This window comes from Hemiscyllium ocellatum, chromosome 45, assembly GCF_020745735.1.
Source record: "Hemiscyllium ocellatum isolate sHemOce1 chromosome 45, sHemOce1.pat.X.cur, whole genome shotgun sequence".
In the NCBI taxonomy this organism is placed as follows: Eukaryota; Metazoa; Chordata; class Chondrichthyes; order Orectolobiformes; family Hemiscylliidae; genus Hemiscyllium; species Hemiscyllium ocellatum.
The window spans coordinates 3424378-3443846 of record NC_083445.1 but is presented as its reverse complement, the minus strand read 5'-3'; the positions used below and the strand labels follow the sequence as shown (position 1 = coordinate 3443846).

General features: G+C 37.4%; 1 protein-coding gene across 1 annotated transcript in view; it reads right to left on the bottom strand.

Moving 5' to 3' along the window:
- The window catches only part of LOC132835847 (voltage-dependent P/Q-type calcium channel subunit alpha-1A-like), a 518300-nt gene that overhangs the window by 421505 nt on the left and 77326 nt on the right, over positions 1-19469 (bottom strand). The window contains exons 2-3 of the mRNA XM_060854942.1: positions 18017-18122; positions 14791-14930 (exon numbers count right to left, since the gene is read on the bottom strand). Coding sequence (XP_060710925.1) covers positions 14791-14930; positions 18017-18122 — 246 coding nt within the window. The remainder of the gene's footprint in view (positions 1-14790; positions 14931-18016; positions 18123-19469) is intronic.

Genomic DNA, 19469 nt, shown 5'->3' with positions numbered 1-19469 from the left:
GCCAAAAGGATGATCCATTTCAGCCCCTTCCAGTCATATCCAGCAAACAGATGCCAAATGTCCAATTCGATTCACGTTACGTGCTATCAAAAAATAATTGGAGGCACTGGATACTGCAAAAGCTATGGATCCTGACAACATTCCAGCAATAGTACTGAAGACTTGTGCTCCAGAACTTGATGCACTTCTAGCAAAGCTGTTCCAATACAACTACAACACTGGCAGCCACCTGACAATGTGGAACATTTCCCAGATATGTACTGTACACAAAATGCAAACTAGTTCAAAAATGGATAAGAGCACTAAATTCCAGAGGGTAGGCAAGAGTGACAGCCCTTGACATCAAGGTTGCATTCAACCAAGTGTGGCATCAAGGAGCTGAGCAAAACTGGAACCAATGGGAATCAGGGCAAACTCCACTGGTTGGAATCATGTGATTGTGGTTGTTGGAAGTCAGTCATCTCAGCTCCAGGATACAGCTGCAGGAATTCCTTAGGGTAATGTCCTTGTCCCAACCAGCTGCTTCACCATAAGGTCAGAAGTGGTGTGTTTATTGATGATTGCACAATGCTCAGTAGTGTTTATGATTCCTGAGATACTGAAGCAGTCCATGTTTAAATGCAACAAAATTTGGACAACAAATAGACTTGGGCTGAAAACTGACAAATAACATTCAAGCTATACAACTGCCAGGCAATCCAATAAAGTCAATCTAAGCACCGCCCTTGACAATCAATAGCATTACCATCACTGAATCCCCCACTATCAACATCCTGAGGGTTACCATCGACCTGAACTGGACTCACCACATAAATACTGTGGTTACCAGAGCAGGTCAGAGGTTAGAGATACTGCAACAAATAGCTACCTTTTGTCTCTCCAAAAGCCTGACAACCATCTACAAGGCACTAGTCAGGAATGTGATGGAATATTCTCCTCTTGTCTGGATGGATGCAGTCCCAACAACACTCAAGAAGCTGGACACATCCAGGAAAAAGCAGCCTGCTTGATTAGGGCCCCATCTACAAGCATCCAATCTCTCCACCACCAACATTCAATAGCAACAGTGTGTACCATCTACAAGATGCACTGTAGAAATTCAAAGATGTCATAGTTGTGGGTATGTTTGCTGGGCTGAGAAGTTGATTTACAGACGTTTCGTTCCCTGTCTGGGTGCCATCTTCAGTGCTTTGGAGCGTCCTGTGAAGAACTATGTCTTCTGGAATTTGTTTAGTTCTGTTCCAGCTGCTTCTGGTTGTCAGTTCCCAAAGATCCTTAGTCAGCACCTTCCAAATGTATGACCATTTCCATCTAAAGGACAAGAGCAGCAGATACATGGAAACGCCAACACCTGTAAGATCCCCTCCAAGCCAGTCATACTCCCCTACTCTCCCATTACCATTAATCGGAGGATCAACCTTGGTTCAATGAAATTATACAGTTACACATACTAGGAACACCACACAAATATAAAAATGAAGTATCAAGCTGGCGATGCTCCATCACAGGACTATTTCATGCTAAACTTGCATGCCAGGGCAGTATGGTTACTCACTGTTTAGTACTGTTGCCTCACACCACCAGTCACCCAGATTTGATTACAGTCTTGGGTGACTCTCTGTGTGGGGGTTCCACATGCTATCCATGTCTGTGTGGGCTCCTGCCAGGGGCTTTGATTACCTTCCACAGTTAATAATGATGTGCAAGTTAGGTAGACTGACCATACTAAATTTTCCATACTATCCAGGTGTACAGGCCAAATGCATAAGCCATGGTAAATGCAGGATAACGGGAATAGGGTGGGACATCTGGGTGTGATGCTTTTCAGAAGGTCGGTGCAGGCTCAATGGACTGAATGGCCTCTTTCCACACTGTAAGGATTATGATTCTACAAACAGTATAGGTTGTTGCAGCAAAATAATAGGCAGGATTCTGTGATTCTATAACCAATGGATCAACTCTAAATTTTGCATTTCTACCATATCCAGTTACGAATGATGATGGACAATTAAACAACTTGATGGGCCGAAGGCCCTTTTTTCTGTGCTGTAGACCTCTATTACTAACTTACTGGAGGAAGAGGCTCCACATATATCCTCAGTGACACTGGAACCCAACACATCAGTGTGAAAGATAGCATTGAAGTTTTTGCAGCAATCTTCAGCCAGAAGTGCCAAATGGATGATTCATATCGGCCTCCTCCAGAGGTCTCCAGCATCACAGCAATCTTCAGCCAACTTAATTCATTGTATATGATATTAATAATCAGCTGAAGGTACTGTATACCACAAAGACTGTGGTCCCTGACAACATTCTAGCAATAGTATTGAAGACATGCTCCAGAACTTGCCACACCTCCTAATCAAGCTGTTCCAGTACAGCTGCAACACTAGTACCAACTACCAATGTGGAAATTTGTCAAGCCATGTCTTGTATACAAAACATAGAACAAACCAAACCCACCTTATCAGTTAACTCTTGATCATCAGTAAAGTGATGGAAGGGATCATCAAATATCACAATCATAGGAATAAATTGCTTACTGATATTCAGTTTTGGTTCCATCAGAGCCACATTACAGCCTTGTCAGAAACATGGTCAAAAGGTGTGAATTCCAGATGTGACATAATATCAAGGCCATATTTGACACATTGCGCGATCAAGGAGCGCACATACTATCTCCATTATTGAATACAAATCAATGAAAAGCAGGTGTAAAACTCTCTGATGTTTGGAGTCATATCTAGCACAAAAGAAGGTGGTTGTGGTTGATAGAGGTCAGTCGACTCAGCCCAGGATATCTTCAGGAGTTCCTCAGGATAGTGAGCTAGGCCCAATCATTTTTAACTGCTTCATCAATGAATTTTCCTCCATCACAAGGTCAAAACTGGGGATGATGGCACAATGCTCAGAACCATCCACGGCTCCTCGGAAGCTGTCCCTTTCAGTTTGGGGTTGCAGGAACATAAAACGTTATTATTATAATTGTCCTTCTCAGTCCTACCTTTCTGCAGTAAGTTTAATTTACTTTAACAGAATAAAGTGTGAAAAACTTTTAAAACTTATAGGAAACCTAATTGCCATTCATTCAATGCTTACAGTGGAACGACACAAATCACCCAGTAACCAGAGGCAATTTGCAACTGCCAGGGTGACTGTATTTATATTTTGTTACAATTTTTTAGATTACTTAACACTTGTAGCAGTGTGCAAGATAAATCATTTTTATACTCCCAGCAAATTATGGTTCCCTTCTTTATGCGTGACACAACCATCTTCAAAACAGTGCTTTCCTTCAACTTACTATAAACAAAGGGGAACATGAGGACTGCAGATGCTGGAGATCAGAGTTGAAAGTGTGGAGCTGGAAAAGCACAGCAGGTCACGCAGCATCCGAGGAGCAGGAGAATCGACGTTTCGGGCAAAAGCCCTTCATCAGAACCCTTCATCTATGACTATAAACAAAGGCAAGATAATATCTACATTTCAAAAATTTTGCTTAGTACATTTTAGTAACATTTCAAAAGTTTGCAATGAAGGCAAAACAACTTCTCTAAATAAACTGCCACAATTATCTGTCAGAATTTACACAGTTGGTTGGTTACTTATTCTCCAATTCCCATGAAATAAAGCTATAAAACATAATGCTTATTTTATTATTGCTTTATTTGTCTATATTCCTGACTCTAAGGTATTGCTGTTCTATACATGTAATGCAATATATATATCACTGTCACTGATTCCGTCATTTCCACTCTCAACTTTGAGCCAAAGAGAAGCCTTTCAGTATGGCATATAATGTAAGCTCCATTGTAAAAGTAAATAAGAGACCTGACAATGTCTTCATTACTGTTTTCAAGAAGAATTTGGTTTTGTGATAACCATAAGATAGAATGTGTCAGTACAAGGAGACTGAACTTAGCTTTATGAAGAAGAAACAGATGTATGAATTGTATGTTTTAGTTAGGTTCAGTAGAAAAGAAGTAGCAAAAGGGCACAGGATTTGTAGAATTCTCCAGACTAAGACAGTTTGGTTTGTACAAATCTCATAATTGGAAAGAAGTATCCAGGCTAGCAGGACTAGAAATAAGTCTTCAGGTCATGAGAGTTGAAAAGGAGGCTTAAGCAGTCCAAGAAGGAGAGCTGGAGAGAGTCACTTGAGTAAAAATTTAAAAAGTTAAAGAGATGCTTCTCTGGAATTGTGCAACAGGGACATTGATGGGAAAAGAGTTGAATCTTCTTACTATTAGTGTTAAAACCTTTCTAAATTGTCATATATCTAATTTTTTAATCTTACGTGTAATCAATTTGCATTCATTTATTAAAAGAACATTGACAACTTCGTATGAATTTGCTCAATGACTGACCACCGCAGTAAGCAAACTGCAAAAACAAAACTTGCGATATAGCAAGCCTGGTTTCACTCTGAGATCTGATTTGTTACAAAAAATTAGGATTCACTTTAACAACACTCAAGTCCTCCTCCTAGCAATAATCAGCAACAACTTATTGAAAAATAATCCACTGAACGAAACCAAAACCAGTGATTTTTTCTAATTGTATTGTAGCTTAGTGGTTTTCATTATTTGATTAATTTGTCTCATGAGAATAAAACTATTTTGTGAGTATACAAATCCTGTTACTGTACACATACTCTATGCATTTACTGTTATTTACTCCAGTAAATCTTACTCATGGTGAACTGAAGTTATACCTCTAGTTTTCAAACTAGAGTTTGTGGACATCGGTGGGTTGAGAGGACAAAATCTTCATATTCTCCTGGGATTTCTACATTTATTGGCTTGCTAACATACTATCTCCATTATTGAATACAAATGAATAATTATAGTTGGAATGATAGAAATGTGTTAGTACTTGCCGCAAATGGACCTACCTTGAAGAGTTTAAAAGCAACCAGATTAAATAGGTACTAGACACTCTTTGACCCCAGTTCAAGCGGTCATGTCCAATGTAAACATAAATCAGGGGAATACACTTTAGAGCTGAATGTAGCTCTTTAAGGATGTGTGTAGATCCAGACCTTGATCAATTCAATTTGATGGCAATTAAAGGACTGCCAAAGGACTTGTTTCATTTTTTTAAGACATATTAATATTGAATGATACTTATTCGTAAGTACAAATTTATAATTTTGTAAAACCTTTAATCGGTGTTTACATTAGTTACATTCCCTACAGTACGGAAACAGGTCATTTGGCCCAACAAGTCCACACCGACCCTCCAAAGAGTAACCCACCCAGACCCATTCCCCTGTTTTTACCCCTGACTAATGCACCTAACACCATGGGCACTTTAGCATGGCTAATTCACCAAACTTGCACATTTTTGGACTGTGGGAGAAAATGGAGCGCCCAGAGGAAATCCACGCAGACACAGGGAGGATGTGCAAACTCCACACAGTTGCCTGAGGATGGAATTGAACCCAAGTCCTTGGCGCTGTGAGGCAGCAATGCTAACCACTGAGCCACCATGCTGCCTGTTAAATTGCAGCTGTGTCTTATTTTTTATTATTATTGGCATTTGAGCCATAGCATTGCATTTAAGCTACTGCATTTTAGACTCAATTTTAAAATTGGCTCTTTTTGTTATTAAGGTTGGCAAACCTAGCCTGGGTGATATCAGAAAGACATTCACTATGCGAACATCAAAGCTAACTGGCTTTCTATTGTTTGTTTAGTTCATTATTGGAATAGAGATTCCATCAGTAAGACCTTCATATACTACCAATATTTAACTGCCATTGAGGGGTGCTGATGAGACATCTTTAACCACTGAAGTCTATGGAGTTCAGGTGCTCTCACAGCATTATTAAAGTTGAACATTCCAAGATCTTAACTCAGCAGCTAAGAAATCTTGATGAGTACACAAGGTGTGCACATCCCAATAAGCACCCATTGATAGTCGTATGGAAATCTGGTAAAGGCTAGCTCAGGAATATTCAGGATATGCAATTCATATGACCGATGATAAAATTCTTCTGGCAGTTGTGTATTCACAAATTGAACAACACCATGTGCAAAGTAGGTCTAAAGATCAAGGATGCTTTGAAGGCAAACTTCAGGAAGTTTGGAATAACCACCTCAAACTGAGAGAAATGTTCATAAGAACAAATTACCTAAGGAACAATCTCTGGAGGTTGTGATAGACAGCTAACAACAGAAAGAAAATGTTATGATCTCAGCTGATAATATTACTGGACAAGTCAGATCACAGATAATTTTTTTTTAGAACAGTGGATATTTCATTGAAACTCAACTAAGTAAATGCTGGACCTTTAGTTTTAACAATAAAACAGAATTTTATTGCACAAAAGAAAAGGTAAACTAGAATAAACCAAACTATGTGTACATAACACAATTCAAAAGATTTCAAAACACAGAAAAAATAGAATCTGACCTGTCTCAATACTATCACTCAACAATATTCAAAGATGAGAGAGAATGCCTTCTCTATCATATCTAAGGGTTTAATTAACTGTTTCTTTTCATTCCCAGTCTTAAGAGTTTGGTAGCTTCTTTGTTGATTAACCACACAACTGATCTTAGAATTTCTCAGCTTCAAACAACCCCTTCTGATCTGAAATACTCATACTAAAACCCTTACAGCTGAAGTAACTTATTTCTTAACAGTTGTCAGCTACCTCTTTTCTTCAGGAGAGGTCATTTCATGCATCTAACTGCATCGGAACTTCTGCAAATGGAAAACAAAAGCTTTCCAAGCTATGAGTTCCAATCATAGAATCCCCATGGTGTGGAAGCAAACCATTCAGCCCATCAAGACCATACTGACCCTCCGAAGAGGAACCCACCCAGACCCTAGTGAGATGAGGCTAACTAACTTGTCGTAAATCATGGATTCAAACTGAAACATTCCTAATCCGTATGACTCAATGTCATACTCAAGATTCATTTCACCATTGAGAAATAAAAAGACTTGGCAGATTTCAATGTAAGGAGTTAAAACTAAACATAAGCTTCAGGTGAAGTTGGGTGGAAAGTCATGAGACAATCCACATTTCATTCAGTTCCAATTTCAGTTTATAGTCTTACATTCTTTCATTGTCTTGTCTTTTGGTTTAAACATGTTTACAGAATGCAGAGGAACTAAAATGGTTGACAGATACAAAATGGAGACTGCCATTACCAACGGGAGGATAAATTTATACTGTAACAAGTTTACAGGGGTAGTTTCTATTGTCAACAGACATGTTAGTTTAGTTTAAAAAGAAATGGGCTGCACACTTTTCCAATGTATTATTGTGTAATAATCATACTATTTCTGGAAATTAATTGTTGACTATTGTATGAAAAATTTGCTCCAATTCTCAGATGATCATTAATACTTCAATGGCACCAACACCAGCCACACAGAGCACATTAATTGCCAATATCTGTTATTTGTTACTAAAATTGAATTTTTCTGATAGTAGTTCCATCACCCCATGAACCCATCACACAGATTAGCAGAAAATAATGGATTTCAAGATCACTCATACTTGTGAAACAGCTAGAACTTTGTATTTGTTATTGTGGGTCATAAAATAACACAAACACCTCGACTGGATTCCATTCTGTAATTCACTCCTGGGTGTCCATTATTCCTTTTTATTCCTTTTATAGACTAACCAAACCACTCAGTAAAATTTCATCCTATAATTTACTCATAGGCATCCATTCATCTATAAATAATCCATCAATAGCTCTTCATTAAACTGTCACTTTGCTCAGTTGGCATTTCAGACTCAGAAATTGGTTCAAGTGGGTTCATCTATTTTTGATGTTATTAACTGCAGGAAGAATATTGTCAAGATCTTAGAAAACTTGCCACTTTTCTTCAAATTGTGCCATGGGACTTTTAACATACACATGAGCCACAAGAAAAGATATGAGCTTGTTGTAATGTCCCTAAAAAGCACATAATATGTGTGTGTAGTATTGAATAAATGCTATCCTATAAATTCTGTGTCCTATGATCCTGCCCCACTAGCTACCTGATGAAGGAGTAGCATGTCGAAAGTTTGTACTTCCAAATAAACGTGTTGGACTATAATCTGGTAATGTGTGATTTTTAACCTTACCCTAAATAAGATGAAACCTTTGTAAATTTTGAAGTAGAGAGGTCTACTGGTATCTATCCAACATTCTCTTGAGATCATAATAGAAAATGCATCAACATATCCTTCATCTCAGCACTTTTTTGTGGGGTCTTACTGCATGAAAAATGCTTGGACTTATGCTTCAAATTTAATTATTCAACCTGAAGTGGTTTGCAGACTAAAATTTTATCATTTACTGCTGAAGGATACTCTTCTGAAATAAAAGAAGCAGCACAAGCAAGAACTGACCTCTTTGGCACAGCAGTAAATATCGTGAAATATTTTTGTTCCTGAAATTTAGATTAAAATGATCAAACTTTTGTTTTTGGATTTGTATTCTTGGTATCCATTCTTAATCATTATGTACTTAAGGTCTGAACTGTGGCCAAAATGTAATCTGAATTCGAATAATCCTGTCTTTTTTTTTCTAGAGAAGGTAGGGCTAGATCCTACTTTCTGCCCAAGCTTATCTGCTTTCTTTGAAGATGATAAAACAAAAAGCAATGTGGAGTAAGTCAGGGCAGCTGCTGTGGTAAGCTGTATTGCCATGTAAAAGGCAAAATGCAGTTTGACCTTGTGTTGTTGGAAAAACGTAGTAATAGAACAGTACAGAACAGAAATAGACCCTTCACCCAACAATCTTGTGCTGAACATCACGCCAAGTGAAACTAATCCCCTCTGTCTACCTATGGTCCACAACCCTCCATTCCTTATTTATTCATGTGCTTATCTAAAAGTCCCTTCAACACCCCTATTGTATCTGGCTCCACCACTACTCTGGCAGTGTGTTCCAGGCACTTTCTATTCTCTGTGTAAAAAACTTAGCCCCCACATCTCCTTTGAACGTTCCACACTTACTTTAATGCATGCCCTCTAGTGTTAGACATTTCAATTCTTGGAAAAACATTCTGTCAACCTTATCTATGCATCTCATAACTTTATAAATTTCAATCAGGTTTCCCCTCAGCTTCCATTGCTCCAAAGGAAACAATTCTAATCTGTCCACCTTCTGCTTATTTATAGCTCATACCCTCTAATCCAAGCAGTATCCTGATAAACCTCTTCTGCATTCTTTCCAAAGCCTCCACATCCTTCCTGTAGCGTGGTGACCAGAATTGAACACAATGCTCCAAGTGCGGCCCAGCCAAGCTTTTATAAAGCTGCAACATCACTATCTGATTCTTGTACTCAACTAATTAATCCATTAATGGTAGCCATGATGTGGAGGTGCCGTGTTGGACTGAGGTGGACAAAATTAAAAAATCAAACAACATCAGGTTATAGTCCAATAGGTTTGTTTGGAAATTAGTACTTCCAAATAAACCTGTTGGACTATAACCTGGTGTTACATGATTTTTAAACTTTGTCCAACCAATAAAGGCAAGCATGCCAAATGGCTTCTTTATCACCCTATCTACCTGTGTGGCCACTTCCAGGGAGCTATCGACTTGAACCCCAAGATCCCTCTGTACATCAATGCTGTTAAGGGTCCTGCCATTAACTGTACAATTTCCCCTAACATTTGATCACCCAGAGCACAACACCTCACACTTGCTGGGATTAAACTCCATCTGCCATTTCTCCACATATTTTCAACTGATCTGTATCTCACCATATCCCTTGACAACTTTTATGCAAAAATCCAAGCAAATAATTTGTATCAGAGAATGAATAATGACTCTAACATGTAAGCATAGTTATACATTGCAATAATTTTTGATCCATCATGTTTTGCAACCAGGGAAAAGAACCTTTTTTTCTAATCATTACATGTCTCTCCTTACTTAAGAAGGATATACTGGGCACAGAGGGAACCCAACAAAAGTTTACTGGACTGATCTTAGGATGCCAAGATTGTCTGGAGGAGTAATCAAGAAGTCTAGTCCTGTATTCTGTAGAGTTTCAAAGTAAGAGAGGGACCACATTGATATTTGCAAAGTCCTTCTAGGTCTCAACAGGGTACATGCACAAAAGATGTTTCCCTTGGCTCAGGTGTCCAGAATTTGCGAACACAGACTCAGAATAAAGGGTAAGCATTTAGGACAAAGGTGAGGAGGCATTTCTTCACTCAGGGGTTGGTGAATCTTTGGATTTCTCTACCCCAAAGAGCTGTAGAAGCTCATTCATTCAATTTAAGACATTTCGCTAGATTTCTAGTTTTTGAATACATTAATGGATATGGGGAAGGCTGATTCAGTTCCCCTCTTTCTGACCACTGCTCACTTGATCACAAAAAAATTTTATTTCTTTTTAGCATGCAGCTACATCACACATATCAATTAAAAATGTAGTTAATTAGGTCAGTGTCTCTTCATTGGAATTAGTCATGGGACAGCTCACAAGATTGATCCCAGGTACAGAGGAGTTTCCTTATGAGAAGAAGTTGAGTTGGGCCTGTGCCCATTGGAGTTTAGAAGAATGAGAAGTGAACTTATGAAAACATATAAGATTTTTAGAAAGCTTAAAAAAGAATAGATGCTGTAAGGTTGTTTCCCACTGTAAGAAAGTTTGAGAGCAGCGGGCATAATCTCAAAGCAAAATGTCACCTATTTAACAGAGGTGGAGGAATTTCTGCTTTCACAAGGTAGTGATTTGTGGATTCTTTTTACTGCAGAAAACTGTCAAGGCTGGATCATTAAGCATATTCAAAGATGTAGTAATTGAGATGTAGAAAGTGGAGTTGAGGATTATAGGATCAGCCACGATATTACCATTTGGTGGAGCAGTAGACCAAATGGTCTACTTTTGCTTTAACATTTTATGGTCTTAGAAACATAAGAACACAAGTAGGCCATTCTGCCCATTGAGCCTGCTCTGCCATTTAATATACTCAGCTGATTAAATACTTCAAAGTCTTCAAGACACTCCAAGTTTAACAAAAAAAAAGATAAAAGGGATAAATGAGAATATACCAAACTATCTACTTATAAATTCAAATATTTTTAAACACACTATAAAGGCACAATATTTAATTTCAAAATAATTTGGAAGGAACTACAAAATTTAACAACCTTCTGAATAAAATAAATTCTCTGCATCTCTGTCTTAAATGGAATCCTCCCTATTTTTAAATTGTGCCCCTTGGTTCTAGTCTCCCCATCCAGAAGAAATGTCTTACCTGCATCCATCCTTCTATTTCTTTATGTATCTTTTTATTCTTAAGCAATCTAAAATGGCACCGGATTGTGGCAACAATTAAAGCTTTCATTCTATTTTACTGTATTATTCACTGTAAAATGTAAGTGATAATAAATCATTCAATTCATTTCAAGTTTATAAGTCTTCTAGAGATCAACTCTAATTCTTCAAAACTCAAAGAAAAACAGACCAAAGATCATCCAATCTCTCTTCATACAACAGACTCATCAACCCAGCGGTAGATTAAGGTAGCATGACGTAAACTTTGTGATTTATATTTTGAATATCATTTACTGTCAGTTTAGAATTATGTTTTTTTGAGTTAGAAACATTAAAGTTTATGTGTCTGATGTTAATTAAAGTATTCCAAGGCAATTTATTTTGAAAAACACTTTTGAAACCTAGCTAGTTTTATGCACCTCTCATGGACTTTTGTTTATTTTAGAATGTTTTTTGGCTCAGCATGGCAAATAATAGAGGCTTAAGGTTTGTAAGAGATTAAGAAAAACACCCATATATTAGAAGGGTTGATTTTTGATTTCAGTTTTACTTTGAGTTTTGGACAGTCGTGTGAAGTCCTTGGGATGAGGATGGCTGTATAGATTAGTGATCCTGAGAAGGGAAGGATAGTGAACTAGGTTATTTTGGAGAGAAAGGTTAATCTTAGTTCCAAACCAGTCATGTTGGGATAAAAACTTGAAGAGATAAAGCTGAGTACATTTAAAGTCATGTGTATAATGCTATCTACAGCTAACATCAACTAGCCAATGTCACAAGTGACTTAAACCTATCAGAGTGTAAGATATAAGGACTCTGATGTGAGTATTGTACAAGTAGTGTTTTGGGTACTGTGTCAGGGGTATGTTTTGGATTTAAACAAAAGCTGTTGATTTTCTTTTAATTCATAAAGGACTACTTTGAAATTAGATATCGTACCTTTATAGTGTGTTAAAAATATTTGAATTTACAAGTAGATACTTTGGTATATTCTCGTTTATTTCTTTTATCTCTTTTGTTAATAAATTTATGTTTAATTGTTAAAACAAAGTCTGCAACAATGTGCGCTTATATTTCAGTGAAAGTTCATTTTGTTAAAACCAAAACAAATCAAAATATGAACTATGAAGGCAAATTTCAGTCTGGGATCTGACTTGTCCGGTAATAACATTAGCTGGGTATGTAACTGTAGATCAACATGAAGAAGTCAATTACATGGTTTTCTTGAGGAATTTTAATACCTGCTTACCCCAAGGGAAAAAAAAACAATGAAACAAGGCACCAATATACACATACAGTATCAGGTAATACATTTAAAAGGGACAATGTAATCAGGTGATCAGATCAGCCATTTTCAATCAGTATTTTCAATTTTAAACCCACTTTAGTTCATGATAAATCTCTGAAATAACAATATGATGATGGGCATTAAAATTTGATGGTCTATATTTACCATGATTGCAATTGAATATTGCTCAACATCCAATAAGAGAATCTAATCATGGCTCCTTGACATTCAGTGGATTTACCATCATTGAGTACATGGAACACTTTCCACTTGCCTGGAGGAGTTCAGACAAAGCAACCTGTTTGATGGGAACCATATCCAACACCTTCAACATTCACACTTCCACCACTAATGCACAGTAGCAGCTGATCCATTCAAACCATTTTCTGATCTTTTTATCTCTCTATCCTTCATCTCTCTGCCCATAAATTCTGTGTCTGTGTGCTTCTCTCTCACTTCACCTGACAAAGGAGCTATGCTCTAAAAGCTTGTGATTTCAAATAAACCTGCTAGATTATATCCTGGTGTCATGTGACTTCTGACTTTGGACAAGCTTCAGGGATGAAAGTAGAAAAGTAACTTATGATGAACCTTAAAAAAAAGACAAGTGCCAGTAGTGCTGGCAGACATACACAAGAGAATGGCTCCAGTGCTCCTATTCCACTGTTCTATTGACCAAATAAATGTAAGACCCACTAGAAAACATAAATCCACAAACTACATTAGACAAAATTCAATCAAGAACTCAGCATTCTATTGGCTATTGTAGAGCTGTCATCTGTTTTCAAATAAAACTCAGATAATACACTAAATGAAAACCTGAGATCAATCACAAAATATACAGAAAAGGAGGAATAAAGAGCAAATAAAAATCTCAATATTTCAGTCACAACACAGGTGGCTACTTATAATCCTTTACACCTGTTATTTTAGTGGCATTTTTTTCCTCCCATTTACACTGTCAGCATCACTCTGCATCACAAACCAGCCATCCAGCCAACTGGGTAGGCAAGCAAGAGGCTGGAAGAACATAGGTAGCATCAGGAAATGGAGAAGTCAATGTTCGAGTGTAACCCTTCTCCAGCCAACTGAGCCTTTTTTAAAAAAAAATCACATAACAAAACACATTCTTTTTAGGTTTAATCAATATTATTTCAGGTAATAAAAATTCTTGAATGAACCAGGCATTAAATTAAAAATTAAAGTGATTTCATCATACATTGCATTTAAAACTCAATTAAGAGTACACTATTCTAATTGAGAATGAGTTTAGATTTGAGCAAAATTAAATCACAGAATTATTGTTGGTTCAGAAACGATACTGTCAGAGCATTTATTCTAAAATATTTACACATTTACATTTAGTATATAATTCTAATTTGTAACAATGACTCCTTCATTGAAAAACTGCTCAAGAGACCACTCTATCACTTGGTTGCTATCTCTTGCAAATATCCATAGCAAGTCTTGCAAGTAGACAGAGGAATGAAATTTTGAATGCTAAGGTGCCCTTCTTTTCCCATCTCCATGTCTGTTCTTCCTATCATTGGGATGAATAAGTCTCATGTCAGGGAAAATAAATTCTGCATCAATCAGCATTTAGGAATTGCAAAGTAGCAAAAATGTTCAGGAACAATTCCTACCCCAGCATCTAGTCTCCCAGATACTGTAGCTCAACTTTACATGAAAAGATAAAATAAACATTTGTCAGTTTGAGTAAATTGGCATAACATATGTTTGAGATACAAGTGGTTAAATACTTCACACCAAAAGTGATCCATTCCTCCTCATTTCAGAATTTCATTGTATAAAAGGAGAAAGGTATTTTACTAAATCACACCTGATCAATAAAATTGTTGCAGTGAACATTCTGGATCCCTGTCCTTGCCTGATCCCCTTTCATACCTTATTTCTGTTTTTTAGATGTCTCCAAGACATAGTCACCAATCCAAGCTCTCAATGGCATTATCTGACCAACAAAAAAACCATAAGAACTTAGGGAGGACTGAGAAAGACTAGGAAATCCCTTGTTATCTGTGTTTGCAGTATTTGGATTATTTAACCATTGAGCAAAGTACTCTTCACTCAAGTACAATTCAATTTTTATTTGCAGTTGACTTCACATAGTTTCTTTATTAATGAGCTGCACGTATTTACTGAATACAATCACATATTGCACATGTTTATCCAGCTGCAAAATAATTCCAGTCTAACAAGGACAATACTATAAGACAACATTTCTATGACTTACCCAGTCAGGACCACAACAAAATCCATGATGTTCCAGCCATTCCGTAAGTAAGAGCCTTTATGGAAAGCAAACCCTAAAGCAATTATTTTAATTCCTGCCTCAAAGCAAAAGATCCCAATGAAATATGGTTCAGTGTCATCCTGAAACAAAGCAGAAAGAGAAAAAAGAGTTAGAAATCTTTTCTCTCAATAAATTCTTGTTTAATACATTTGAGAGCTCATAAAGGATGCTAATTTTCCTTAGTTAGCAGCACTCTTTTGACTTTAAATCAGAAATTGTGGGTTCAAGAACCATTCTATTTCAACATAAAATCTAAGATCATATCCCATTGTCGTACTTAATGAGCATTTGTGTTTTCTGTCCTTTGAGCTTGGCTTTGAATTTTTATCCCTTTACTACTTTGCTTAAGCAAATATCAAAGGAACCATGGCAGGATTCAGCAAGGAGCAGGGAGTTTCTCTCTTGTCCTACAAAAACTCCTCTCCCACATATACAATATCAAGAAAATACCTCACTGTCATCTGGTTATATGTAAAATTATTTTCATTTGTTTATCTAACAGTAGTTGGTGTACATCAAAATAATTCACTTCCAAAGAGATGGATGTGATAAAGCTATAAATATGTATGCTACACTTTTCTTTATTTTCATAAAAATCAGTGACTGTCATTTTCTACTTTACATCCATTGACAACATTAAGCAATTTTAAATCAGGTGTTGAAAATATTGAATAGTCTGAATGAAACAGTTACATATTATCTCAAAAAGCACTCAAAAAACAACTTTATCAACTATGAACAGTTTGAAACCATGTCTTCCCAATCAGATAATCTGCCTCATCTACATAACCAAGACACACAGGGACTACGAATTTATTCACCTACAGAATTGGTTGAATATTGGTCAGGCAGATGACGGTGAAAAAGTGCCTTTAGGGAGTTAGTTGTTCCAACATTGCGTTTACAGTTTTGAGACCCAAGATGTGGATATTAACTGAGATTCCAGATTAATACTATAACCCAGAAATGATCAACACAGTTAGTTAACCTGCAAAGGAATAGCAAATTCTGATGGCTGAAGAATCCAAGTAACTTTCAAAACTTAAACTAGTTTTAGGAGGATTTTCACTGAAAATAATTTCAGTCCCTCCATACTGACCTACGGTGACAGCAAAATACATCATGTTCAAAATGTGCTGCAGCAACTCATGAAAGTTTCGTTAAACTCATGGCATCTGCCAGTTAGAAAGACATGTGCAGCAGATACATGGGAACACCTAGTTCCCTTCCAAGTCACAAGCCATCCCGACTTGGAACTATAAAGCTGTTGTTTCATTGATACCAGATAAAATCCTGCTGTTCCTTCCCAAAAACACAGTAGATGTACTTACTTCAGCTGGTTTTGCAGGAGCGGTTCACCACCATCTTCTTAAAGACAATTAGATGTAAACCATAATTACTGGCATTAATAATGGTGCTCACAGCTCATGAAAGATTTTTCTTAGAAGTTCTTGTATTCAAATTTATCTTCTTCTCTCCTGAAAGTACTATCTTTTATTGAAGTAAAGTTCCAAATACACTGGTCACCATCCAGTAACTTGCCCATACGTACTTAGAATTGCAAATGTGATATGGTGCCAAAGGAAGCCATTTGGCTCATCATGTTTGCACCAATTCTCCGAATGTTGTCTTAGCACCAATCTCCTGCCTTTTCCCTATAATCCTGCACTTTGCCTTTTTGAATGCTTCAATTGAACCAGCCTCCATTACATTTTCATTCAGTGCAGTCCAGACCTTAACTACTCACTGTGTGTAAAAGGTTTTTGACATCTTGCATTTGTGTCCGTTGCAAAACACTTTAAATCTGTGCCCACTCCTCCTAATACTCATAGGAGCAGGAACAGTTTCTCCCTATCTGCTGTATCCACAGTAAAAGACTGCATCTTTTTATTTTCTGTATTTTTGATTGTGGACTGAAATGGGAAAAGGTATGTTTCAAAATCAAAGTTTATGGAGGGATTACTGTATTTTTTAAGAGCAAGACACCAGCATTTATTTGTAAGTGTCTTTATGCTGTTGTTTGTTCAACCAGCAGGACAGATTTAGTTACAGATGGAACCAACACATGTACAAAGGGAAACTTGGCTACTAATAAGTAGATAATTGGTCTATGGTGTGGTGAACAGTTGTCGATGATAAAAGCCTTCTGACTATCAACAATTATGTAATAAGCTATTCAGCAATCTAGGAACCTATGGGCATGAATAGGGATGCTCAGAAATCTTCATGATTTGGAGATGCCGGTGTTGGACTGGGGTGTACAAAGTTAAAAATCACACAACACCAGATTATAGTCCAACAGGTTTAATTGGAAGCACACTAGCTTTCAGAGCGACGCTTCTTTATCAGGTGATTGTCACAATCACCTGATGAAGGAGCGTCGCTCCGAAAGCTAGTGTGCTTCCAATTAAACCTGTTGGACTATAACCTGGTGTTGTGTGATTTTTAACAGAAATCTTCAAGATGTGACAAGCGAAGTGGTGTCCTTGACTCGGTGTTAAAAAAAAACTGATTGGTTGGCAAATGGACTTTGATTGAGAGGGATATTTCCATGACAAATGCACCCATTCATGCTGACTGACAACTTTGTTTTAATTTCAAATCAGGCAGGTTGGCTCTGAATGGTCAGTGTCAGCCCTGAGGAATGAACCAGCAAACAGATGTCACCTACTTTGTTCAGTTGAAACTGATGCAATGCACGTACATGTTCCTTCTGCCACAAAGAACAGGAACTGTGTAATAATGTAAGCAGCTTCCAGTACAAGCAAGTCTACTACACTGCAAACCTGACAAGAACAATCTCCACCACTATCTCACACTCCAGGACATCAACAATCTCAGAAGATCCAACTAGGAAGAAATCAAAATAGTGTTTACAACGAATTTTAAGAAATTTCCTCTTGTCCTGAATTCCAAGTTGAGCAGGAGTCAGCTCCTTGGATCCCAGCTACCTGTGAGTCTGACTTTTATACATGAAGTGGTTATTTTATAATGGGAGCAAGACAGTCAAACATGTTCCTACCCTGACTCAATACCCATACCCATGCACTTTTAATTATAGCACATTGCCATTATCTAGAGTTAACCTTCACTTCAATATCCACTAACAATTAGTACAATGAATGCACACACATAATAAAATATACAAGTAAAACATATTACTCACCAGTCGTTCAGACATGGGAGTCTTGTCATCATCAGGCAAGTGCTGCTCCAGAGCTAAAACTATGCAGTTGGCAATGATTGTTGCTAAAATCATATACTCAAATGGAGTGAGATGCAGTTAAGGCAAAATTTCATGTAAAGGTAAGATAATTATAAAATATTACGCATAAGTCTTAGTTCAGTTTCAAACAGGAGTCCTTTGTCACCTCAACAGTATTTCAACACTCTGATAGAAACATAAGTTAATGAAATAGCACCGTAAAATGTTCAATTAAACATATTGCTATCATTACACATTGCAAGAGGATATCAACAAACATGCAGAATGGGTATTGTTGTCCACATTTTTCATAAGATGCTTGTATCTTTAGCAGAGTCAACATTTGCTGCCCATTCCTAATTTCCCTTGAACTGAGAGGCTTGCTCATCCCAACAATGATTCATGGCTACCATTGCTGAAACTAGTTTTAATTCCATTATTTAAAATTGAATTTAAAATCCACTGCGGGACTTGAACCCATGTCCCCAGAACACAAACCTGGGATTCTGGCTTGTTAGTCCAGTGACATTACCACTGCACCACTGCAACCCCAAAATGTGCAAATGATTCTTCATTGTAGATAACTGTGAGATGGTGCATTTTTATAGAAGCAATAATTAAGTGGCAAAGTGCAGGGTGGCATCCATATAAGGGAGGAGCAATAGTTCAAAGAGAAACGCAATATTTGTAAATATCTTTGCTATTGCTGCATGATGCTCCAAGATACTATGGACCAGATTCATCCGTGGCAGGTTACAAAAGCTAAGTGGTGTTAAAGATGGGTTCACGACAGACAATAACAATATTTAATTATGCTTTTATCTATCTCACCTTGGTTGTTAATTTTTAGAAATGGTGACCTTTATCTCGGCAGTCACAGCCATTAATTATTTCTCCCTCTTTTCTCAACATCTGCAGCTCACTTTGGCCAGAAATCTACACCAAGGAGATAACTGATGAAGGGGCCTACAAGGAATAAGCCTGGGTCCATAATTACATCTCGGGAATGATAACGGACTTGAAAAGACCCACAAAAGACAAGCCAGTGAGCCATGTACAGTTGGGGGAATTTCTTTTTACACATACATTGGCTGCATACTTTAATTCACATTCTCAATAAAAATCCTTCAAATTGTTAAATGAATGTCATAATTGATGTTGTTCTGTGAACCTTAATTCAGCTGAACTAACAGCTACCCATGCAGACTTTTAGTCCCTCTGTTAGGACCTCAGAAGACATAGAGAATCTGTCCAGACAGCAGCTTCATTGAGCATCACAGAACAGTAAAACCTCATTCGGGAGAAGATCTGTAGCTTGGGTGCTCGTTGTTGTGGTTCTGTTCGCCGAGCTGGGAACTTGTGTTGCAGACGTTTCGTTCCCAGTCTAGTTGACATCCTCAGTGCTTGGGAGCCT